Genomic DNA, 26,637 nt, shown 5'->3' on the forward strand with positions numbered 1-26,637 from the left:
GGGGGGGGGGGGGGGGGGGGGGAAGGGAAGGGGTGTGGCAGGAGAACGGCTGAACAGAATGATGTCAATAATACACCGATCTGTTCAGCATTTCTGTCACTAGTTTATGCTGCTCTCATTTAGGTGGAATAAACCTAACAACAGATTCTCTTTAACAATTCAGTTTAGAGTATATCCGATTTGCTGCAGAACCCTGTGTGGCTTCCATTATTCATGTCTTGGCACTGTACCAGGGTTATTGATGTTATCACTTCCTGTGCATGACTGCTGCAGCCAATGCGAAAGTCACTATAATAATGTAAGTATAGGTAATAAATTATCTGTACAGAAGTATTTATAAATGAATTTGTGAAAGCTGAAATACGCATGATGCCACGCCGGCTACCAATGCTGTGGGTCAGATTGTCTAAAGTATTCACGTACACATGAACAATCAGCCGATCCTTCCTTTCCTTCACAGATAATGTTAAGGGGTGGTCAGTAGAGATGAGCGCGACTCAAGCATGATGGGGTCGGATCATTCGCCATTTGAATATCAATGGTTGACGAAGTTGAATGGAGCCCTATGGAGTCCTGGAAAACATGGATACAGCCTATGGCCTATGGCCTACCAGCAGTCCCCCTTGTGTACAACTCCTATTATGAGATGTAGTCCTGCATACAGTATAACCATTCACCATGCTGGGAGATGTAGTCCTGCATATAACCACACACCATGCTGGGAGATGTTATCCTGCATATTACCACACACCATGCTGGGAGATGTAGTCCTGCATATTACCACACACCATGCTGGGAGATTTAGTCCTGCATATAACCACACACCATGCTGGGAGATGTAGCAACAGCTTACCTTATACACCATGCTGGGAGATGTAGTTGTACTGTGCCATTGCCTCCCCCTCGTATACTGTCATCCTCTTATCTGGGGCAGAACTACAACTCCCATTATGAACTGCCAAAAGGGCATGATGGGTGCTGTGGTTCTGCACTACTTGTAATAGGTAGCATGGCCAACATCTGATGATGTGTATAGAATAATAAAGCTATTACTTACCTGTCCAGGATCCGCTGGTGTCCTCCAGCCTTGTATTTGAGATTCCCTGGTCTCCGCAGCTACAGCTGTCACTTCTGGTCCTGTCTCTGAAGTGACAGGCTATTCAGCCAATGACTATAACTGATTCTAATGGAGCTGCATCATAGAGGGGGCGTGGGGTTTCCTCCCACTGGGCCTGATGGTACATTCACTTTTAATTGTTTTTTTTTTTTTTTTAGAACCCTCCCTTTAAGGATATGGAAGACTATAATGTAAAAAAAACACACAAAAAAAATGCTTCTGCATGGTACTAAAGCATATTGTCTTTTAAAGATCATGTATTGCAGCCACCGGGGTTTTTCTGTGCACAGGTGTTTTTACCATTCTGCTTGTTGAGATACAAGAAGGGTTGAGGAGCTTGAATCGATGCGGCCGCTGACATCAAGAATCCCGACCACTTACCAGATAAGACTCCTCAGCGTTTTCAGCCTATTGAGCTTTGTGGTACTGTATCTGAATTGCCAAAGTCCACTGGTTATCAGACTACATTGGACCAGGGAGCGCCCCTATCTTTTTTAGTTCTCCTTACTCACTGTATAAGAAATAAAAAAAAAAAATAAAAAAAAACAGACAAGGACTAAACATCAAAATAATCACATAAAATTTTTTATGCCGATCAGCGTCAAGACAAAGAGATAAACCGTTCCAAAAAAATAGTTTTTTATGATCGCTTATGCCATCCCATACATCTGGCTGAATCTGAGAAAGACTGTTTAGACAAAGCGATCTGCAAATTACCAGCGAGCGACCAGCGATGATTTATTGTTGCTTGATCCTCAGCTATCTCTCAAATGAGATTGTTATTGTGCAGATTTGAACGATAATTGCTGTGTGTAATGGTGCGTTTACACGAAACGATAATTGGGCCGATGTCGGAGTAACGATTTTTTTTTCATAACGATCAGCGTTTAGACGGTACGATATATCGTACGGAAAAATCGTTTTGCGATCGCGTTTGAAATTCCCGACTCCCCTCTTCAGCCAATCAATGAAAGGCAGCACTGATTGGCTGAAGAGGAGCCGTTTGAAATTCAGTGCACTGAAGAGGGGAGTCCGGGATTTCAAAGACCTGCTATGCGGAGCAGGTAACGTATGCTCACGGCCGGGGCGGCGGGGGCGATCGGCGCGGCGGCGGGGGGACAATCAGAGTGGGGGCGGCGGGGTGGCGATCGGAGCGGCGGGGGTGGCGATCGGGGCGGCGGCGGGGGTGGCGATCAAGCCGGCGCAGGGGGCTGCGGATGAGCGGCGGGCCGGGCTGCGAGCGGGGGGCCGGGCGGCGGGCAGCCGGACTATCGCGCGACGACTGTTTACACCAAACGATCGGCTAATTTTTTGCGAGCGACGAACCACGATTTGGTAACATGTTGAAAGATCAAAATGAACGATTGGTCCATTTCACCATTATGCTACGTTTACACGGAACGATTCTTGGGCGAATTTTCGCGATAACGTTCGAATTCGAACGATAGTCATACGTGTAAACGCGGCGAACGATTGATATATCGTTTATTTTGATCTTTTAACTTGTTCTTAAATAGTTGTTTGCAAAAAATTTGCTGATCGTTCCGTGTAAACAGTCGTCGTGCGATAGTCCAGCCGTCCGCAGCCCCGCCCGGCCCCCCCCCCGCTCATCCGCAGCCCCCTGCGCCGGCTCGATCGCCACCCCCGCCGCCGCTCTGATCGCCCCCTCCGCGAGCATACGTTACCTGCTCCGCGTAGCAGCTCTTCAAAATCCCCGACTCCCCTCTTCAGTGCATTGATTGGCTGAAGAGGGGAGTCGGGAATGTCAAACGGTTCCTCTTTAGCCAATCAGTGCTGAAAAGGAGCACTGATTGGCTGAAGAGGAGCCGTTTGAAATTCCCGGCTCATCTCTTCAGCCAATCAATGCGGAGCGGTGGGGGTGGCGATCGGAGCGGCGGGGGTGGCGATCGGAGCGGCGAGGGTGGAGATCGGGGCGGCGCAGGGGGCTGCGGTTGAGCGGGGGGCCGGGCTGCGGGCGCGCGATCGCAAAATGATTTTTCCGTACGATATATCGTAATGCCTAAACGCTGATCGTTATGAAAAAAAAAATCGGTACTCCGACATCGTTAATCGTATAATCGCCTCGTGTAAATTTAGCATAAGGGTCCATTTACACAGAATGATTATCTGACAGATTATCTGCCAAAGATTTGAAGCCAAAGCCAGAAACAGACTATAAACAGAGATCAGGTCATAAAGTAAAGCCTGACATTTCACCTCTTTTCAAATCCATTCCTGGCTTTGGCTTCAAATCTTTGACAGATAATCTTTCTGTGTAAATGGACCCTAATGCTGGGTTTACACGGAGCAATAATTCGCCCAATCGTACGATTAAAGATTTCTAAGTAACAATTTTTCTTTTATAACGATCAGCGTTTAGATGGAACGATATATCGTACAGAAAATTCCTTTTCCGATCGTTTTGCAATCGCTTAAGCCTATCTCGCACATAGGAAAAATCAGTGAACGACTATTTACACAGAACAATCGGCGAATTTTTTGCGAACGACGATTTAAGAACCTGTTAAAAGATCAAAATGAACGATTTCTCGCTCGTCGTTCGATCGCTGCGTTTACACGTACGACTATCGTTCGAATTCGATAATTGTTCTGTGTAAACCCAGCATAAGGGTCCGTTTACACACACAGATTATCTGACAGATATCTGCCAGATTTTTGCAGCCAAAACCAGAAATGGATTTGAAAAAAAGAGAAATCTCAGTCTTTCCTTTATGACCTGTTCCCTGTTTATAGTCCATTCCTGGCTTTGGCTGCAAAAATCTGTCAGATAATATGTGTGTGTTTTACACAAAGAGATTTATCTGACAGATTTTGGAAGCCAAAGCCAGGAATGGATTGAAAAAGATAGATCCCAGTCTTTCCTGTATGACCTGATCCGTGTTTATAGTCTGTTTCTGGCTTTGGCTTCAAAGATCTGTCAGATAAATATTTCTGTGTAAACGCATCATAAGGGTCCATTTACACAGAAAGATTATCTGACAGATTATCTGCCAAAGATTTGAAGCCAAAGCCAGGAACAGACTATAAACAGAGATCAGGTCTTAAAGGAAAGACTGAGATTTCTCCTCTTTTCAAAGCCATTCCTGGCTTTGGCTTCAAATCTGTCAGATAATCTTTCTGTATAAATCAGGGATGTCAAACTCAGGCCCTTCAGCTGTTTTAAAACTACAAGTCCCATCATGCCTGGACAGCCAAAGCTAAAGCTTTGGCTGTCCAGGCATGATGGAAATTGTAGTTTTAAAACAGCTGGAGGGCCTGATTTTGACACGTCTGGTGTAAATAGACCCTAAAGTATCATTAGTGCCCTAGTACACTGGATGATAATTGTGCGAATTATCGTTATATTGTTCAAATTTAATCGATAATCATTTCATGTTAGTGCACCAACGTTCAAACAACCAATGAGAAATCGTTCATCGTTCGCTGACATCAAAATCATTGTTCCTTCATTTGATGGGATCAGGTGGAGTAAACTATTGTAGAAACGACTATCTGTGTAATAGGGTCGACAATTTCAGGTTAATGATAAATTATCTGATTTGCAATTGTTTATCGTTGGTAAAAATCACATTGTCTAATAGGACTCTTAGTAAAAGAGGCGGAAATTACGAGTCCATGTGACGATTTCCGTTTGTCTTTCTGTCCGTCCTGTTGCTTCAATGGGATTTCTCACGTCTACTCTCCGCTCTAAGAGTAAACAGATGGAATTCCACAGCGGAGCCCCTTCGGCAGACTCCACTCGGAATCCTGCCTGTCTCGGTGTAAGAGGCCTCGCGCACTTCTGCTCAAAGAATTTACATGTCAGTTCTGATAGAATCTGCCTGACCATAGAATGGAGCCTATGGGACTTGCAGAACTTTAAGCGGGAGGGAGCATGGGGGACGAGATTCCGCCATCCGCACAAAGAACAAACCCGCTCATTCTTCAGGTGGACGGCAGCAAACTATAGAATGAAGCCTATGTGACCAGCTGAGGTGGGCGCGGGGGCGAGCTGCGGAATCCACGGCAGGTGATCCACCGGGATTCCGTAGTGTGCACATTGAGGGTGGTGCACACTGCGTATGACCCGCGGTGTATTCTGTCGCTCGTAACCGCACATGGCGGCGCGCATCTCCGCCATGAATGAACAGCATATATCTGGAGTGCAAAGAGCAAGGGGCGTTTGTACAATAGAAACCGATTGGTAATACCTTATCCGTCCAAGGTACACCTGGAATGAGTAGGATACATAGTCGATGCAAGGGCAGAGAGATCCATCCTTCTGGACAAATAAGAACCCTGCTCCAGCTAAAGAGGAAGACTTTCGGAAGAAGCCCTTTTGCAGGTTATCCTTGATGTACGCAGACATGGCTTCAGTTTCCGTATCAGAGGGTGGATACACTCTACCACAAGTGGGCGTAGCACTGAGAAGTAAATTTATAGGGCAATCTTATGGCCGATGAGGTGCTAACGTGTCAGCCTTCTTTTCGGTGAACACATCAGCAAAGTCCTGTTACTGGTCTGGGAGACCAGACAACGGCTTGGAAGAGTCAGAAGGTGGTGGAGGTACCCGGTTGTGAGAGGTTTGCAGACATCGTCTGAAGCAATCTGGCCCCCAACGCAAGACCTCCCTGGTCTTCCAGTCAAGGCTAGGGGCGTGCAGCTGTAGCTAAGGGAGACCCAACAGGGTGGCAGAAGAGGAACGGGACAGAATGTAGAAGGTGATCTTCTCTGTACTGGGACTTGCCAGAAGTTTGTCGAGCAGGACCACAGGGAGTAGCCACTTCTGGACCAAGGATGCTGCAAGGAAGTTGTGTGCTGAGCCAGAATCCATGAAGGCGGTGGACTGGAATCGCTGTCCAGAAGAAGCAGAGATCGTAATCGCCAAGGACAGGCGTGGAGAGGAAGCATTCACACCTAGGGAGGCCTCTCCTACCTGGCCTAGGTGTAAGAGTTTCCCGTCTGCTGAGGATGTTAAGCACAATTCAGGTGGAAGTGGTTGGGTCTAGCACAATAGAGGCACAGGTTTTGCTCCCGACAATAAGTTCTCTCTTCTGCCGTCAAACGACCTATGTCCACCTGCACGGGCTCATCGGAGGCTGGCGGGGACAAAGCAGTAGGTGGTCTTTTGAAGGCAGTTGTATACGGCGAGGACATACCAACACGTTCTTGACAAAACTCCTCTTCCCTTACGGAGAAACGAACATCGATCTAAGTGGCCAAGTGGATCAGGTCATTCAAAGAGGAAGGGAGGTCCTGGCTGGAAAGCATGTCCTTTGCCCAACTGGAAAGGTGGCGACTAGGCAGCATTATCCCTGTCGAGTTTGTGAGCGAGCGTGCTGAACAGTTTTGCATACTACCTGACAAAGGAGTTGTTCTTTGTCCCCGCCAGCCTCCGATGAGCCCGTGCAGGTGGACATAGGTCATTTGACAGCAGAAGAGAGAACTCGTTGTCGGGAGCAAAACCTGTGCCTCTATTGTGCTAGACCCAACCACTTCCACCTGAATTGTGCTCAACATCCTCAGCAGACGGGAAACTCTTACACCTAGGCCAGGTAGGAGAGGCCTCCCTAGGTGTGAATGCTTCCTCTCCACGCCTGTCCTTGGCGATTACGATCTCTGCTTCTTCTGGACAGCGATTCCAGTCCACCGCCTTCATGGATTCTGGCTCAGCACACAACTTCCTTGCAGCATCCTTGGTCCAGAAGTGGCTACTCCCTGTGGTCCTGCTCGACAAACTTCTGGCAAGTCCCAGTACAGAGATCACCTTCTACATTCTGTCCCGTTCCTCTTCTGCCACCCTGTTGGGTCTCCCTTAGCTACAGCTGCACGCCCCTAGCCTTGACTGGAAGACCAGGGAGGTCTTGCGTTGGGGGCCAGATTGCTTCAGACGATGTCTGCAAACCTCTCACAACCGGGTACCTCCACCACCTTCTGACTCTTCCAAGCCGTTGTCTGGTCTCCCAGACCAGTAACAGGACTTTGCTGATGTGTTCACCGAAAAGAAGGCTGACACGTTAGCACCTCATCGGCCATAAGATTGCCCTATAAATCTACTTCTCAGTGCTACGCCCAATCGTGGTAGAGTGTATCCACCCTCTGATACGGAAACTGAAGCCATGTCTGCGTACATCAAGGATAACCTGCAAAAGGGCTTCTTCCGAAAGTCTTCCTCTTTAGCTGGAGCAGGGTTCTTATTTGTCCAGAAGGATGGATCTCTCTGCCCTTGCATCGACTATGTATCCTACTCATTCCAGGTGTACCTTGGACGGATAAGGTATTACCAATCGGTTTCTATTGTACAAACGCCCCTTGCTCTGTGCACTCCAGATATATGCTGTTCATTCCGGGTCTATCTTGCACAGGGAAAGAACTACACCTCTTTTTATGATAGAATAAGCCTTAATTTCACTATTTATCCTATTCATTCCAGGTGTACCTTGCACAGGTAAGGTATTACACATCGGTTTCTATGGTATATACACTCAGTACACTGAGCACTACAGAAAAATGCTGTTCATTCCTGGTCTTTCGAACTAATTAAACCAATTAAAACCATATTTTAGATGTCTCCCCATAGGAAATAATGTTCATTCTTTTTCTTCATTCTTTTTGTTCATGCTTTTTAGTATGTCCCCACTATTCTATGGATTCCGCATTCCGCCGATTCCGGATTCCGCCCGTGCATAGAATAGTGTTTATGGCATGGGCGGAGATGTGCGCCGCCACGTGCGGTTACAAGCGACAGAATACACGCGGGTTGTACGCGGGATTTCCGTAGTGTGCACCACCCTCAGTGTGGATACCTAGATGGCAGATCACATGGCAGAACTTGCCTCCACTGTCACATCTGATAGCCAGGTATTTGCTGCTGTATCTTCCCTCACCCCAATGATTAAACCCTGCAGCCTACTATATTCATAGACATAACCCTCTTAGCTCTGCACTCTATAGAGCTTTACGTTTCCACCGTAAAGTGAGGCCGCTTCCAGCTCTGCACCTGGCCTTATTACCTACCCAGACAAGTGACGTCACGCCGCACCGTAACGTGATGACGCAGCCGCCGCCGCACCCGGCTAACCTTGTACGCATTTTTTCCATTGCTCTGTGTGGTGACGTCCACAACATGTGATTCCCTGAGAGGCCACACCCCTCAGCTGACAGCTGCCAGCTTAGCCCACGCCCTTTCCTGCTGTGGGCGGGGCCAGGGGAGGGGTCGCTGGGGACGTCGCCATTCTAGGCGGCCAACGCTGAGTGACGGGACCGGGGACTCGCCAGGCCGCCGCCGCCAGAGCACAGCCAGCCCGGGAGTCGCTCCGGGGGGCGGGGAACCATGGCCGTCGATAGCAGCAAGTTTAACCATTTGACGCTGAGTCAGCTGCACGAGCTCCTGGAGGATGACGCCAAGCTGGGGCAGATGGCCCAGGAGATGGATGAGGTGGGTGCTGCTGGCGGATCACTCCCCCGCCTCCGCATTGTTCTCGCCCCTTTGTGTACATGGCTGCGGTATAGGGGGCACATACTGACTATAGAGCAGGGGCAGGAAAGCACGGCTCTCCAGCTGCTGCAAAACTACAACTCCCAGCATGCCTGGATGATAAAAGCTTTAGCCGAGGGCTGCCCAGGCATGCTGGGAGTTGTAGTTTTGCAGTAGCTGGAGGCCCCATGTACCTTATACCCCTCTTATAGAGGACTGCTGAGCTGTTACCTGCCTCCCAGGTGTCCTGTCTACCTGCCTGCTGTATATTATTACACTGTGACCCTAAGGGGGCGCTCTGCTCACTCCCATAGGAACCCTGCAGAAGGAGGTCCTCCGCCTCCACAACCTGTAGCTCTCTGGGCATGCTGGGAGTTGTAGTTTGGTGACAGCCGCATACAGGGAAGCTGCTATAGAACACCTTTGTGTATGTTATATATATTGGCGGTGCTGGTGGTGAAGGATCCTCATTGATTGAATGATGGGGGTAGTAGTATATTTAAAATAGAACGTGTTTATTGTAGATAAGGAGTTTCCAGGGGGTTTCTCTTCGGATTGTAGGGGGACCCCCCTTGAAATTTGTTAGTTACAATAAACGTGTGTGTGTGTGTGTGTGTGTAATATATAAATATATATATATATATATATATATATATAATATACACACACAGCTGCAGTGACTGTGCCCGGCCTCTAGGTGGAGTCATGTATGGCGATGCCAATATGGGGCCCAGTGCTTGCACTGTCCCATTGGTTCTCTCGGAGCTTATGTCTTTTTTTTTTCTACAGTCAGAGATGATCTCGGGGTGTCAAACTCACGGCCCTCCAGCTGTTACAAAACTATAACCCCCATCATGCTAAAGCTTTGGCTGCCCAGGCATGATGGGAGTTGTAGTTTAGTAACAGCTGGAGGACCTGAGTGTGACCCACCATAGAGATCAGCCACCAAGCACTTTTTAGCTACTGGCTAAAGACACCCAAAAACTTTTGTCAAGTCAATCAAACGCGTCAACTTCAGGACCAGATGTCGGGTGTATGGCGGCCTCCCGAATCTTCTCGGACAGAGGATGTCAGGGGAGAGAAGGATTGGGCGCGTTGGATTTCAACTGCTTGATCGCATTGATCTTGGAGAGACAAGCTGCCACCGGAGGAATCCGGAAAAGACTTACCCCTCCCCTCTCTCCCCATTGGGAACACATGACCCTTTGGTCAAGGTGAATGTATGGAGACCTCATGGCTGACTGGACACCACTACATTCTTCAAGGCTTCTAGAAACTGAAATGCGCAGTACTGTGTTGTTTCTGTGCAGCGGGTTTCCATACTATTCCCCCTTCCCCAGGGCAGCATGGTGGGGTATTTGCTTAAAGGGGGAATCTAACAAAAATCTTTTTCTTTCAGATCAACTGGTTTTAGAAAGTTGTATAGATTTGTAATTTACTTCTACTTAAAAATTTCCAGTCTTCCAGCACTTATCAGTTACTGTATGTCCTGCAGGAAGTGGTGCATTCTCTCCAGTCTGACACAGTGCTCTCTGCTGCCACCTCTGTCCATGTCAGGAACTGTCCAGAGCACCAGCAAATCCCTATAGAAAACCTCTCCTGCTCTGGACAGTTCCTGACATGGACAGAGGTGGCCGCAGAGCGCTCTGTGTCAGAGAATACACCACTTCCTGCAGGACATACAGCAGCTAATAAGTACTGGAAGACTGGAGATTTTTAAATAGAAGTAAAATACATATCTATATAACTTTCTGAAACCAGTTGATTTGGAAGGAAAAGTTTTTCTCCAGCAGAGTGCCCCCTTAACCAGCTCTGCTACATCCAGGTATGAGTACAGGCTTCTGCTCCGGGCAGCCTCCTGGGTCATGCATAGTAATGGTGAAGCAGATGGCGTCATATTTGCTGTAGTATAAGTGATGGGCGTTGCTGTGGCCGATGACTCATGTGCATGGTTCCTATAACCTGTCTGCTGACATTGTTCCTGGTGTCACATTCTGCTTGCGTCCTAGGGGAGACGTGCCGCAGCCGTGTCATGTGGAGTCCTGTCATCTCTTCATATGATTTCCGACCACATACACTTATGTTTCCTGATTCCCGTGTTTCTTCTGGTTACAGTGATGTATGGGCTTCAGTGTTAGGCAGACGGCCAGGACTTGTGTCCTCTGCCCTCCGTAGTATACAGTATACGGCAGCGGCTCTTTGACCTTTTTATATAGGGCCATTTACACGGGCAGATTATCGGCGGGGGGGGGGGGGTGTGTGTGCTAGAAACGTTCCTGTAGATAATTGGGCCACGTTAACGGGAAAGCGATCCGCTGAGGATGGATAAACGCCTGATTATCTACTGATCACGACTTTAGAGCAGGTGTTAAAATGTGTTATCGGCTGCACATCTTCCTGTGTGACCGGGGTTATGTACGGCCGATAACGATAAAGGGAAACTGACAGCACACATATATACATACACACACATCCCAGACCCATATATATATATATATATATATATATATATATATATATATATATATATATATATATATATATATATATATATATATATATATATATATATATATATATATAGCCCAGACCTCAATATATATATATATCTGTGCTATCGGTTTCCAGGGCTGCACGAACAATACAAGGATTGATCCTGCAGCCCGGCCGCCTTATTTGTCGTACCGTGTACAGCAAGCGAGCGCTGATCTCGCTAATCGATGCTGCTGACAAAAAAAACGTCCGCGTATTGAATGTAAGATCTGAACATGTCTAATTATTGCTGCTTATCTGGTTCAATTACCATGTAAACAAGTGCGGGGTTTGTTTTCCCCATGCATATCTGTACTTTGTTTTGAAAACTTTTTAATAAACGCTGATTTACACAAAAAAAAAAAAAAGAACGTCCGCTTTCTTCCACAGACAGCACCACTCTTGTCTCCAGTTTGGGTGCAGGTTTTGCAACTCAGTTCTAATAAAGTCAATGGAGCTTAATTGCAAACCACACCTGACCTGGAGACAACAGCAGTGCTGTCTCTGGAAGAAAGCGGCCATGTTTTTCTAATGCTGGATAACCCCTTTAAAGGACCCTCAGTCCTGAAGAACCCCCGACCCCCCAAACATCAGTAACGGTACAGAAAGCAGCCCCAAAACTACAATTCTCTCCCAAGTGGTGGCACTCCCGCCTGCTAGTTCTGATTCCCCAGCCGTTTATCACACAGGATCACATGACCTTGCACTCGCTCGGAGGCAGCGGCTGGTGCAGGCTTGGCAGCCACTCTGTCTAATGAAGTATTTTTTCTATAATCTGCTTCCCTATTACTGCGGCACACGTGGGGTTTTCCCTTTAATATTTAATCTTCCTGAATAACATCGCTGATAGTTTACACGGCCGCAGTGTCTGTGCTTATACTGCCGGTGACCACTGTGTCCTATACATTATCATATACCCACAGGCTGCCGTACCACGGGGTTATACAGCGGTTAGGAGATACAGCCGTGATCATGGATGGGGGGCTTGTGTCTGATAGTAATCCCCCTATCCTTTAATAGACACTAGTAGACCACACTGTAAAGTACATCACTACATTTAAAGGGGTTGTTCACCAATTTTTTTTTTTCTTTCAAATCAACTAGTGTCACAGATTTGTAATTTACTTCTACTAAAAAAAAAAAAAAATCTCCAGTCTTCCAATACTTATTAGCTGCTGTATGTCCTGCAGGAAGTGGTGAATTTTTCCAGTGCTCTCTGCTGCCACCTCTGTCCATGTCAGGAACTGTCCAGAGCAGCAGCAAATCCCCATAGAAAACCTCTCCTGCTCTGGACAGTTCCTGACATGGACAGAGGTGGCAGCAGAGAGCACTGTGTCAGACTGGAAAGACTATACCACTTCCTGCAGGACATACAGCAGCTGATAAGTACTGGATTTTTTACTAACGCTCTGGCTGTCCAGGCATGATGGGAGTTGTAGTGTTGCAGCAGCCGGAGGGCCGTGAGTTGGACACCGCTGATCTAGAGACCACAGGACTTCTGACATCTGTAGAAATGTATTAATCTCCTTTAAGCTCTTGCCTTTTCCTGTGCTAGGATCACCCGGGGCACACTCACACTTACTCACTCACACTCACTCGCACTCATACACACCATGTTTGCTAAATGATTGAGCACATGAAATATTCAGCGTCAGATCTGCAGCAGATACAGTGCGTGTGAATAGATATACATGGTGACACCATGAGCAGAATTTATTCCCGGGAAGGTGTTTGTAATCCAAACCTCTCGTATATTAAGGCAAATTTTCTTATAAGAAATAATAGAAACGCAGAAGATTTGTTCAACAAACCAAAAAGGGTGGGTAAGATGTTCTGTATCAGTAAGGAAGGGGTTAATCAGTTAACCCTCCCACCACACACTACTCCCCAGGGGGGCTGCAAACCTGCTGGTGCTGGTACTAGTGCCGGCTGCCTGGAGCAGCTATCAGTGAAGGGGTTAATTCGGGGCTCAGAGGCAAGCAGCAGTGACACTGACAGGCACAAGAGGAGAGCCGGAAGGCTAGCCAGAGGCAAGTAGCAGTGACTTAAAATGAGACTTTCTACCCAGTACAGTGTCAGGATGGGAACACTGGGGGCTTTTATTAAAGAGGTGGTTCACCCCCCCAAACTTTTTCTTTCAAATCAACTGATGCCAGAAAGTTTTATAGATTTGTAATTTACTTCTATAAAAAAAAACAGTCTTCCAGTACTTATCAGCTGCTGTATGTCCTGCAGGAAGTGGTGTATTCTCCCCAGTCTGACACAGTGCTCTCTGCTGCCACCTCTGTCCATGTCAGGAACTGTCCAGAGCAGCAGCAAATCCCCATAGACCCATAGAAAACCTTCTCTCCTACTCTCCAGACTGGAAACAATATACCACTTACTGCAGGACATACAGCAGCTGATAAGTACTGGAAGACTGGAGATTTTTTTAAAGTGGTAAATTACAAATTTCTGGAACCAGCTGATTTGAAAGAATTTCTCTTTTCCTTTTGCTGAACTACCCCTTTAAATTGAGTCTTTCTCCCCAGTACAATATCAGGATGAGGACACTGGGGGGGGGGGGGGGGGGTTCTCATTCCGCTGATCTCTCGGTTCCCTTAGTCTCCATCCTCAGACTCCTCGGGATATCTTGGGCTCCTGTCCCGGCCTTTTCCCACAGTGTTCGTGAGGTTTTGTTCCTCGGTGACCAATGTGGCACTTAGCGGGTTGGATGAGGCTTTTTTACTAAACCATCGTCCTTGGCAGAAGTTGTTCCCGGCGTCATATTCTATAGTCGTCCAGTAAAAAGCAGCAGAGCGGAGTGATCGGCCATCGATAAGTGAAGCCTTGTCGGCTCTTATCCTTTCCATCGGGCCGAATCAGTAGAAAAACAGACAGCAGTGTATGTACTCATGGGCAGCGGACACGCAGCAGTGTATGGGCTCATGGGCAGCGGACAGACAGCAGTGTATGTACTCACAGGCAGCGGACAGACAGCAGTGTATGTACTCACAGGCAGCGGACAGACAGCAGTGTATGTACTCACAGGCAGCGGACAGACAGCAGTGTATATGCTCACAGGCAGCGGACACGCAGCAGTGTATGGGCTCGCGGGCAGCGGACACGCAGCAGTGTATGGGCTCGCGGGCAGCGGACGCGCAGCAGTGTATGGGCTCGCGGGCAGCGGACGCGCAGCAGTGTATGGGCTCGCGGGCAGCGGACACGCAGCAGTGTATGGGCTCGCGGGCAGCGGACACGCAGCAGTGTATGGGCTCGCGGGCAGCGGACACGCAGCAGTGTATGGGCTCGCGGGCAGCGGACACGCAGCAGTGTATGGGCTCGCGGGCAGCGGACACGCAGCAGTGTATGGGCTCGCGGGCAGCGGACACGCAGCAGTGTATGGGCTCGCGGGCAGCGGACACGCAGCAGTGTATGGGCTCGCGGGCAGCGGACACGCAGCAGTGTATGGGCTCGCGGGCAGCGGACACGCAGCAGTGTATGGGCTCGCGGGCAGCGGACACGCAGCATTGTATGGGCTCATGGGCGTACTCATACGGTATGAGAATAAGACCTGACTAGAATCTTTATATGATGCCCTGTAGGGAAATGGATCATGAACTCTCCTGTATTTCCCATAGTAAATAGTTGTGGCTCATCTGAGGGGTTCAGCCTCTGGGACCCCCGACAATCCCAAAATACAAATAGACCTTGGTGGCATTTTTGCTGTATAACAGTGATATGGACCTCCCACCACACGGGGAGCTGCAGAGCATCTCCATTCAGATAAAGCACACAGTGACCAATCCGACCCAATAGCCGCACAATGATGCAGATTTCTCACTGATTGTCCTCAGGGTGGGGGGTCCCGGGGGTCCCTGCACCGGTTAGGAAGCCATGGCCTGTGTGGGTGATATACAATCATATATGGTGGAAAAATAAGTCCTCATATAGTCCAGTAGGTTCTGAATTAGAGGGATTCTCCTATAATAAATCTCTGTGAGAAGGATCCAGAGACCCCATAGTACAGGGGAAGGAACCTTTTCCCTCCAGCTGGTGAAAAACTACAACTCCCATCATGCCTGGACAGCTAAAGCTTTTGCAGCAGCTGGAGGGCCGAATGTTCCCTACCCCTGCCATAGGAGAACATGTGATGCCCACCAGCTCGGTCAGGTGACCCCCAAACCGTCCCTGAGGTGTAAACGGCCCTTTATGCTGCGTTCACACTACAATAATACGGCTGCTGGTCTGATGACCCAGTGTGGCGGCTATCAGTCCGGGTCATCGCTCCTGCGGTCCGGCTGTCGGTGTGAATCCGCCCTTATAGGAACCCTGTAGTTCCTGTGGTTTATTCTGCCGGCAGTTTTGGGGTCGTCGTCGTGTTTTGTACTTTTTCGGTTGTGTCTAAAGCTAAATGCAGAGTCCATCTGGTTTCCTGTTGGCAGTGAGTGATGCATTGTGGGGGTCAGAGGAGATGTTAGGGGTTGGGTGACACAGGGGAGATAAACCGCTGTCTCTAAGGAAAGCGGCAGAACTGTGATAGCAGATCCTTCACATGACGGGAGGAGGATGATGATAAAGGCTTCAGCGGTTATTTAAAGGCAACCGAGCAGCACACAAGGCCATATTGTTATACAGGAGTAGGCTTATAAAGGGTCACTCTCTAACGCACCATTCGCTGCCTGGTCAGGGGTCCCAGCTGGCGCCAGTATCCCTCACTTCACTGCAGATGTGCCCAATGCCTCTAGACACTGATTGTAAGCCATGACTACTCACACGACTGGAGCGTCCCCCCATGACTGTTAAAGGGGCACTCTGGCAAAAAAAAAAAAATTTCAACTCAACTGTTGTCAGAAACTTGTATAGATTTGTAATTTACATATATTTGAAAATATTCCAACACTTACCAGCTGCTGTAAATCCTGCAGGAAGTGGTGTATTCTTTCCAGTCTGACACAGTGCTCTCTGCTGCCACCTCTGTCCATGTCAGGAACTGTCCAGAGCAGGAGAGGTTTTCTATGAGGATTTGCTGCTGCTCTGGACAGTTCCTGACATGGACAGAGGTGGCAGCAGAGAGCACTGTGTCAGACTGGAGAGAATACACCACTTCCTGCAGGACATACACCGAACGAAAACAAAGTGACCAGAGTTCCCCTTTTAATAGGCAGTGTGTGCTACTTTCTTATCATCTTTGCACTGACGGTGACATTTTAGAGAACAACATCGTTCCAAACCCGGTCCCATCCTGTATAACGCTAGGGGTCCCCTTTAAGTTGGCAGGTAAGTGTTCTTACTGTATAATGTCCGGGCACTGGCGGCAGGGTGCGGTCGGTCTCGCTCGCACAGTTCTTTTCTGCGTACGTGTAGCTAAGTGTTTTATGTTTCATTATTTATCATCTGGAAGGTGTCGGAGTTCACAGATCACCTTAATGCCAAAAGCGGCATCGTGTAATGGTAAGACGTCACATGTTGTGTAACCCTCGGATTCCCGTGATAACCTGCAGCCCCAGCCAGCGGTGGCCGGAAACCACACGGACGCTTGGGAGGATCTTAGAGCAGTCATACTATGTGTATTCTGGCATGTTCCGTATAGTCACAGTGACGTTCCCTCCCAGCCATATCCCCCCGGGGGGCTGTACATGTAATGTGCCGTGTGGCCGATGCTGCAAGCGGGATTTCCCCAGTATTGCAAAACCGCATGTCCCCTGCGCCAGCCTGTAATGCACCAGGAGACCATAGTAGTTTGCTGTACAGTAGTATCTATACACGGCCCACTACTGCTACATGCACTTGGGGCCCTTAGGCCTGTGGGGCCCCATTTTTATTTCATGCTCCAATATGGGGGTCGGTAACAGAGAGGAGCTCTTGGCTGATGCAAGTTTTTTCTTTAAATTCAGAACGGAGAGCGGACGAGCTGCAGCGCAGGGAGTATTCATTTCTTATAATTCTGCTATAGTCGGTACTAGAAAACTCTTCTATACCCACCTGCCTTCTGCTATCAGGGAGCTCCGGCCTGTGCTGTGCATAGGGGGTCAGAAAGATATATATATATATATATATATATATATATATATATATATATATATATATAAATTTCCCAGAATACCCCTTTAACTCTTGTGGTTCTCGGCTTCTGATTTGCAGAGCCATCTTTCCATTGACCGCTCCTATAATAATATTGGTTTTCAGGTAATCTGTATATAGTATATGCTTTGCAGACACTGGCAGTCATTCGTGTACCCTGGCAGTGCCATCAGTGCACACAGGCCAGCTGCTGCCACATAATGTTTCATATATTTTCCTATGTATGTAGAGGCGGACTGCCTGTTACGGCTCCATCATTTGCATTGTAGGACAAAGAAGTCCTGTTACTTAAAGGGGAACTATCAGCAGGTTAGAGGAATCTAACCTGCTGCTATGTCTCTATTGCAGAGGAGACGCTGAGGAGGAAGGTATGTCTCTTATAGTATGTCTCTTACCTTCTTCCTCTGCACTGTCCCCATGCTGTTAGCTGTGTAATCCTCGCTCTGAAGGATTGGCCACTGCCACAGGCTCAGCACTCTGGGGGTGGGCAGTGCTCCTAATGGTGCTCCCAATCGAGGATTACACTGCTAACAGCACAGGAACAGTGCAGAGGAGGAAGGTGAGAGGCGCACTATGAGAGGCGCACTATGAGAGGCGCACTATGAGAGGCGCACTATGAGAGGCGCACTATGAGAGGCGCACTATAAGAGACATACTGTCCTCCTCTGCAATAGGGACATATCAGCAGGTTAGATTTGTCCAACTTGGTGATAGTTTCCCTTTAAAGAATAAATAAATAGTTGTAGACAAAGTGGTGGGGTAATGTGTCATACAAGTCGTACAAGCTGCAGATTATCCCCAGAAGGGAATGATCCAGAATCTGCAGCAAATCTACATCTGAAGCCTTACAGTCCTGGGTGAGTATAATAGATTTAGTCTGGGTTCCTACACTGTCGTCTTCCGTCCATTGGACAGACGTCTTTTAGGTCGGCCGTCATTTTGAGACCAAAGATCGGCCGTTATTTTGTAGTCATGGACGCTGTTTGTACAATCGCAGCCAGGAAAACATAGATACAGCCACAGGCCATATTCTGATCCATGTTTTCCAGACAGCCCAACTTCTGCAGCCGCGGAGAAATCAAACACTGAACATTCAGGTTCGGAGAACGTTACTAAATCCGAACAGTTTCACAGTCCTCTCAACACTGATGGCTATGTCCCCGGCAGGGTAACACTGGTGAGTGTATATATATATTATATATATATAATTACACACACACACACCCCAGTGTTACCATGCCGTCTGCACAGGGCACGGCCAGAGGATCACAGGTTATACACTCATCTATAGGATCTTAAAGGGGTATTCCCCCCAAGCGCTAAAAAATTAAATGCTCTCAAACCTAGCTGGTCTCACTTACCAAGTCCCCCTGAGTATTTTGAGCCGTCCCCCGTCTTTCTAGCTGCTGACGTTCCTGGTTCAAAAGTTTTTCTAAAAGACCTGTTAATGTCCAAGATGGCGCCGACCAGGAAACTACATTTCCCATCATGCAGTTCTTCTCCCTTAGCTTTCTTTCCTGCCAACTGCTCCTCATTACTACATTGCATGAGGGAAGGGGGGCTAGGTGTCATTGCCATAGAGCAGTCAGAGAGGGAGACTGATGTGCAGCAGCTCCTGGTCAGGTCTCTCTGACAGCTGACACCCTTCCCAGTCCTGCTGCAGGATCACTGTCTGGCCTGTGTAGCCCGTCCATGACAGCAACCACCTCCTCCCCTGACCCGTGCTTCTCACTGTGTCATTCTGGTCTCCTGCAGTCCGGTCCCTGACAGCTAACACTCACAGCTATATGCAAATGACAGAGTCCGGGGCTACACACAGAGAGAGTGAAAGAGATAAAAGCCAGGGGGAGGGGGGAGAGCTGCCCAGAGCGGGATACACCGTGAGGGAGAACGTTATCAGCATGGGGGGGAGGAGGGGGGGAGAGCTGCCCAGAGCGGGTCACACCGTGAGGGAGAACGTTATCAGCATGGGGGGGAGGAGGGGGGGAGAGCTGCCCAGAGCAGGATACATACACAGTGAGGGAGAACGTTATCAGCATGGAGGGGGGAGAGCTGCCCAGAGCGGGTCACACCGTGAGGGAGAACGTTATCAGCATGGGGGGGAGGAGGGGGGAGAGCTGCCCAGAGCAGGATACATACACAGTGAGGGAGAACGTTATCAGCATGGGGGGGAGGAGGGGGGGAGAGCTGCCCAGAGCGGGCTACACCGTGAGGGAGAACGTTATCAGCATGGGGGGGAGGAGGGGGGGAGAGCTGCTGGGGACGAGGGAGAAGGAAACTGATCAGCACAGGCTGTGAATGCTGACAGAAAGAGACACAGTGAGGAGGCTGAGGGAGGTGGAGATAGACTGTCAGGTGTCCTCACTTCAGCCTATTGACGGGAGGGAGGACACGTGACAGCCGACTCGGAGGGTGGGGGCCAGGAGAGGGAGCGTGTCGGGGTGGACTGGACTGAGCTCATTCTCTGCATGCACATGGGGTGAGGAGACAGGAAAAGCAGCAAAAGGACACAGAACACATAACAACTTGTATTAGCCAATATGTGAAGCTGTGGTGGGCTTTTACATAGTGTCAAAAAGATTTTGGGGGGGAATACCCCTTTAATGTGGAGATACAAACCTGAAATATGTTGCAGAGCTGCTTATGTAATATATTTATATGTTTTTTTTTTTTTTTTTTTTTTTTAAATTACACGGTCTGTGTATGTAGGTATATATGTATGTATGTACTGTATATACTATATATGTAGGTTGGCTTGCCTTATGTTCCTGCTTTTTGCTTTCCATAGGCTCAGAATGTGCAGCTGAACAAGGAAATGACACTCGCTGGGAACAGGAGCCTAGCCGAGGCGAACCTGCTCTACCAGCCCAAGCTGGAGAACCTAAAAGCCACGCTGACCCAGAAATACCAGGAACTGCAGACGCTTATGGAATCGCATCAGTTAAAGAAGACAAAGCTGGGTAACATCTCCTATTATATAGTGTATTACCATTACCTGCTGTCAGTGAGGGAGATGATTTACCATTACCTGCCATTCATGTATGTGGTATCATCTCTTCTTTATGGGTAGCTGCCTAGATGCCCCAGTTGCCATTGACCATAGTATCGGAGCACACACATTTTCTGGCTGTGGTTATCGTATACTGGAATCAGCCGCTAGTTTTAGAACTGGCTTAGAAACTGAGCAAAATGTCATAAAGATTTATATGGAATCTATACAAATCAATAATTAAAGGGGAACTCCAGATAGGAAAGATTTAACCCTGTCCAGTCCCCACCCATAATCTAAGCTTGTGTGTAATAGGTTTCTATTACATGAACACCCTGAAGCTGCTGAAAATCCTCACTGCCTGCTCTACTCCTCTGTCCTCCCCCTCCCTTCTGAGACAGAGGTCACATGATCTGTCTCTTCTGTTGCCAGGCAAGTTGTAACGCCTCATCTCTGTTGCCCACTCTAGCCCCCCACTGACATCACACAGTGATCACCTGGCCAAGGGCGGGGAAACAATAGCCTCTCCTGAGTAGTATTGGGGAAAGGAGACACTGTTGTTTCATCTCTGGGATCATTTGTAAAAGTGTGAATCTGGGGCTGGGAGCAGCGTAGACAAGTGGGAAAGGTGTCAGCCATCCCCACTAATTGTCTGAGTGCACCTATATGCTTTTTGTGCATTTTATTTTTTTATAGGATTAATGGAGTTATAAAGGTGTCCAGTCTTTATGGATGAGCTAATTAAGACCTTCAGGAGAGAACATTTTCTCTTGAGTTTTCTGTATTGTGAACAGAGGATCAGACATGTTGAACTTTAACCCATCATGCCTGATCCTTCCCCCTCGGTATCTAACAAACAGATGTCGGCCAAACCCCTAACCTGAAACCTTTTACTGTGCTCATAAGGTCCAAATAATCAAAGCAAATCCACATAGAGGTTTACCTGGGGGGTCAACAATCAAATGATGACGAAACCAATGGGTAATATATAATTTAGGCCATGTTCCCATTACTTACTGATAAGCGGCTGGAATTAATGATCATTACCATTACATTCCATCCTCTGTTACCGCTTATCAGTACGTAGAGGGAACATGGCTTCAACAGCTTGTGTAGTATGTTCTGTGTTCTTCTTTATATTCTCATTTATTTGCGCCATCATTTTTTTCCCGTTGCAGATCAGCAGTCTGTTAATGCATCACTGGAAACCTTATTAGCACTTCTACAGACCGAGGGAGCCAAGATAGAGGAGGAGACGGAGGTAACAATGGCTGGTAGCAGGAATCTTTGCATTAGGCTTTGTTTACACTACTAGTAAAGTTTTACATAGTAAGAAGAAAAAGAATTCCTTCATAAAATTAAAATTCAAAAATACAAGTGCAGGAATGGCGCAGTAAAGGAAAAACTCAATGTCTGTCAGGAAATCTAAATATCAGAGTCTCTTAGTAAAGAGAAGTTCTAGAGAAAAGGGGGGAGAGGTTCTAATAGTACAGATACTGCCTAGGCCCATCAAATACAGTGCTATCCCCCATTAGGAGTCAATATGGCTGTCAGGTGCCCCTTATGGAAGTCATGTGACAAATCTGGCAAGTAGAGTTGAGCAGACTTTGAGCATCCTCCAGTCCATCCAAACCCGAGCGTGCGGCATTTGATTAACGTTGACTGCAGCCCTAAAGGCCCTATTACACAGAGAGATTTATCTGACACATCATTGAAGCCAAAGCCAGGAGTCTATCCATTCCTTCAAAAATCTGTCAGATAAATCTGTCTGTGTAATAGGGCCTTGTGGCTGCCTGGAAAACCTGTATATGGCCTATGGCTTAGTTTTCTAAGACTCCTTAGGGCTGCATCCAATTTCAGCCACCGGAAATCAGATGCCGCACGCTTGAATAGATCATGCTTGATGTTCGCTCAACTCTATTGGCAAGGTTTCCATCATTAGGGTGGGTTTACACTACGGAATCCGCGTGAAGAAGCACCGGAATTTGCTAAAATATTTAACTCAATGAGCCCTACAAGTATAACTATATTAGTTGGGATGAGAATACCCCTTTAAGTTGTCAGTCTCTTATAGTATGGTGCCACCTGGTGCCTAGCAATGTGCACAGTCAGTCACTAGTGCTGGGAGACATAGCTGCTTAGTCTCTAATGGTGTGTTTACACTGAGATTTTTCTGACAGATTTTTGAAGCCAAAGCCAGGAGTGGATTTGAAAAGGAGAAATCTGTCTTTCCTATATGACCTGTTCCTGGCTTTTGCTTCAAAAATCTGTCAGATAAATCTCTGTGTAAAGGCACCCTTACAGTCAGGTCTTTGTGTACTGATCGTCTGTTCTCAACCCAAAGAAATAGTATTCTGCCTCAGTTGTAAGGGAAGCACCAGCTCATAGAAGTAATATGGAAGTAAGAAGTTAAAAGGAGATGAATGATTCTGGCCATACATAGAGATTTTAGCCATTCATTCAGAGGCCGAGCGTTTGGGTTCATTCATCCCTGATTTCCGTATTGTGGGGTCATTGCTGTACGGCATCTATAGGATTGGACCCATTTTCTTGCTCTATTACTTCCCAGCAGCCTATCCTGAAGGGGGTTACCATGTCTATTCCCTGTATATACTCACACGTTTCGTGTTTTCACAGAATATGGCTGAAAGCTTTCTTGACGGCGGTATCCAGATGGATTCCTTTATTGATGAATATTTAGCCAAGCGCAAATTGGCGCATTTACGGCGCGTGAAAATCGAGAAACTTCAAGAGATGGTGCTGAAAGGACAGAGACTCCCTCAGGTTTCTATGCAGCCACAATCAAGACCACCTGAAGCTGCCCAAGCCCCTACATCCTCATACCCAGCTGCTTTCAATACCCCTCCTGCAGTCATGCCTAGAAGAGCCGTTCCACCACCGCCACCCGCGCAGGCTGGGATGTATCCGACTCCTTTTACAGTGGCCGGGCAGCAGCCTCCGGCTGGGCTCCCGTATGCGGCCTCTCCTTGTCCTCCTCTTCCTCCACGGATAGGATATCAGCCTCCAGGTCAGATGCAGCAGTCAGGCTACCCACAATACACACCTCAATATCCCCCAGCTGTTCCTCAAAGACCACCTCAGCGGCTGCCTCCGAACCCTGGCTTCATTTTGTAGTGATCCAGCATGAGCTTGCCTCAGTCAAACATTGGTGCTCCCAACGTCCCACCTGTTATCTTGGTTCTGTGAGCTGGATATGTATGAAATGTATACGTATTTGCTTATGCAGCGAGCCACAGGACTACCGTTCTCTTTAAACAACTGGCCGTTCCTACCGTTTCTGTTCGGGAGAAGCTGATAGACCTTTTGGCTCCTAAACTCTGTGTGTTGGGTGGTTGGAGAGGGAGTTTTTTCTTTTTTTTATAGGTTTAGGTTGAGAAACCGAGATCACGTTTCCTGAAAAGGATTTCGACTTCCTGTGCCACTGTGTCGCTTTTTTATCCATGCTGAATTATACTTGCGAAAACTGTTCTGCAGCAGTGTCGCAGCCATCGGTAACATTAAAATCGGACGCCAGCGTATGAAATCAAAACAAAACTAAAAAATCCTGCACCGGCCCATTGCCAAAATCCTCAGGTTTCCTGTGACCTCATGAGAGGCAGAGAGCGGGGGTGTACACTGCATATCCTGTACCCAATATTCAATATGTCTAACAATAACCTAATAAAAGATCAGCGTAATGTTACCGTAAGATACCTAGGACGATAACGGGATCATTCAGGGATTAGAATGTTACTAAATCTGTAATGCGTCAACTAAATGCAGATTGCGTGGATGCAACACCCCCCCCTCCCCCTCCCCCGTCTGACAGCGATGCATTTTGTAACTTTTCTGCACGTGGCTTTGATGTGCCTTAGACTAACTGCTTACCCGTGGACTCTGACAAACAGAGAGACTGCATATCTTATCTGAACCGCTCATTGCTTGGCTAGGATTGCTGGGAAGGGCTGCGTATGTTTGGGAAAACAGTTTAGCTGCGTTATCTGCAGCTGTCGTCTTTACCGGCGATCACAATAGAGTTTTTTTTTTTTTAACTCGTGTTAAGGCTAGAGATGTATAGCCGGGCAAAATTGAGATAGGGATGTCCTGCTGCTAAATGTGAATGGCGCCAGCAGGTTTACCCAATGGTGGGATGCGTCACCATATTCACCAGTTTGGTTGCAACTTTAGCAGCAATCTTAAAGAGGCACTCTCGGCAGGTTGGACAAATCTAATACATCACAGCACAGTGCACATGTGGCGCTGAGGAGGAGGAGGGAAAGTCTCTTACCCTTACTCTGTGCCGTTCCCGTGCAATTTGTTTTACTCCTCAGTCCGGTAAGACCGTTTGGAGTACTACCCAACCCCATAGTGCCAGCCCCCCCTTTTATTGATAATCAATGGAGGAGGAGGCCCGGATTGGTGCTATGGGGGTAGGCAGTGCTTCTAGTGGTCCTACTGGACTGAGGAGTAAATGACAAACTGCAGAGGAGCTGCGCCGAGGATGAAGGTAAGATACTTACCATCCTCAGTGCCCCATGTGCAATAGGGACATAGTAGCAGGTTAGAATAGTCTAACCTGCTCATAGTTCCCCTTTAAAGATGTCTTGTAACCTTAGTCTTAACCACGTTTAAGAAGAGGTAAATGGTAACTGCTGTTTTATTTATGCAAATTGTCCGAGACATGGCCGCTGAGTGCTGGTGGTCATTCCTGAGATATCGAAGCTAGCGCTCTAGAGTCACTTTTTACTAGCCATAGAGTGTGATTGAAGAATAGGTTTACCTTTTTGGACACCATTTTATATTTTCTTGATATCATCCAAATTTAAAAAGTTGAATATATACCATACACTCAGTTCCTGGCTTGTTATAATTCTGAGCTGCAATCATAATTCTGCTGGTGGACGAGAGGCGTCATGAACATGTTCTGCCTCGTATATGGACTTTATGTGGCACGGAATGCAAATCACCAAATGAAATGATGGAAGCTGTAAGATTGCAGAATTATGAATGCAGCTGTGGAGCACAGATCAGTACAAGATGATACCATGCATTTTTTTTTTTATTATGGTGTTTCAACTTTAAGTGCTAATTAGATTCAGTGGAAAAAGAAAGGGGGCATTTTGAGGTAGGGTAAAGCCATAAGTTTGAAGCATTTAGAGAACCTGTATGTGTTGGTGTTACATTGCACTACTGATGGAGCACAACTGTTTTTAAGACTCGTTGTCTATATCCTGTCCATTAAACAGTCTACCATTTATTTGTACAGGGTATCTTTGCTGATTTGTAACCTTCCCTGTGATGTGGGGTATATAGCACCAAGATGCTCTTATTTACAACATGTTATACATCTATGGCTTTATATATATTTGTATTATTCCACGACTAATTGAAAGATCTTAGTGTATATAGAGAAATCAGACAATACTGTAAGATTATTCAGCCCTGTTCTATAGAAACCACTGATGTCCACACAAAGCCAAGGATGGGGAACCTTCAGCTGTTGCAAAACTTCAATTTCCATCATGCATGGACAGCCAAAGCATGATGGGAATTGTAGTTTTGCAACAGCTGAAGGTTCCCCATCTCTGCTGTGATAGCTTTAGCAGCGAACCCTTCCGGCTCTTGGACCTTTCTTTTTCACCACTTCTCCGTCGAAGACTAAAAAGGGGTTTGTGGTGTCCAAACCAGGAGACGGCTCAAGTTAGATGCTTCATTCTGAGACCCTGATCCCTCCATGCAGACACTACACTAGGACATGTTTTATAGTGTAAAATTAATGTAAAGGTTTGTTTATTAACAGATAACTGCAGTTGTTAAATGACCTGGATATTTTCAATAAATTACAAACTCTAGATTTGATTTTACATTCTGGAATCCGCTTGTGATGTCTTTGGATACTGTACTTTTTTGGCCATACACAATAGATCAAATCTAGTTTCTATAGGACCATATCATCACTCTTCTATAACTACCCTGATATGAATAACCCCAACTTTTAGGGTTGCATTTAAAACTACTCTATGTAAATTTTCTAGACATTGACAAGGTTAGAAATAATGATTTGTATGTGAAATAACATTGTTCTTACATCACACTTTGCTTTCATCAGAGAATCCACCTTTTGCAGCAATTCCAGCATTGCACACCTTTGGCATTCTAGCTATTAATCTGTTGGGGTAAGCTGGAGAAATTGCCCCCCACGCTTCTAGAAGCAGCTCCCACAAGTTGGATTGGTTGGATGGGCACTTCTGGCGTACCATACGGTCCAGCTGCTCCAACAACAGCTCAATGGGGTTCAGATCTGGTGACTGCGCTGGCCACTCCATTACCTATGATAGAATACCAGCTGCTGCTTCTGCTGTAAATAGTTCTTGCACAATTTGGAGGTGTGTTTAGGGTCATTGTCCTGTTGTAGGATGAAATTGGCTCCAATCAAGCGCTGTCCACTGGGTATGGCAT

General features: G+C 47.3%; 1 protein-coding gene across 1 annotated transcript; it reads left to right on the plus strand.

The window, feature by feature from the left end:
- Positions 1 to 8,316: 8,316 nt before the first annotated feature.
- VPS37B (VPS37B subunit of ESCRT-I) lies at positions 8,317 to 26,042 on the plus strand. The gene is made up of 4 exons (XM_069960864.1): positions 8,317 to 8,555; positions 19,978 to 20,149; positions 21,357 to 21,439; positions 22,816 to 26,042. The coding sequence occupies exons 1-4, from the start codon at positions 8,451 to 8,453 to the stop codon at positions 23,311 to 23,313; spliced, it is 858 nt and encodes a 285-aa protein (XP_069816965.1). The 5' UTR covers positions 8,317 to 8,450; the 3' UTR covers positions 23,314 to 26,042.
- The last annotated feature ends 595 nt before the right edge of the window (positions 26,043 to 26,637 follow it).

Source organism: Dendropsophus ebraccatus, chromosome 3, assembly GCF_027789765.1.
Source record: "Dendropsophus ebraccatus isolate aDenEbr1 chromosome 3, aDenEbr1.pat, whole genome shotgun sequence".
Lineage (NCBI taxonomy): Eukaryota > Metazoa > Chordata > Amphibia > Anura > Hylidae > Dendropsophus > Dendropsophus ebraccatus.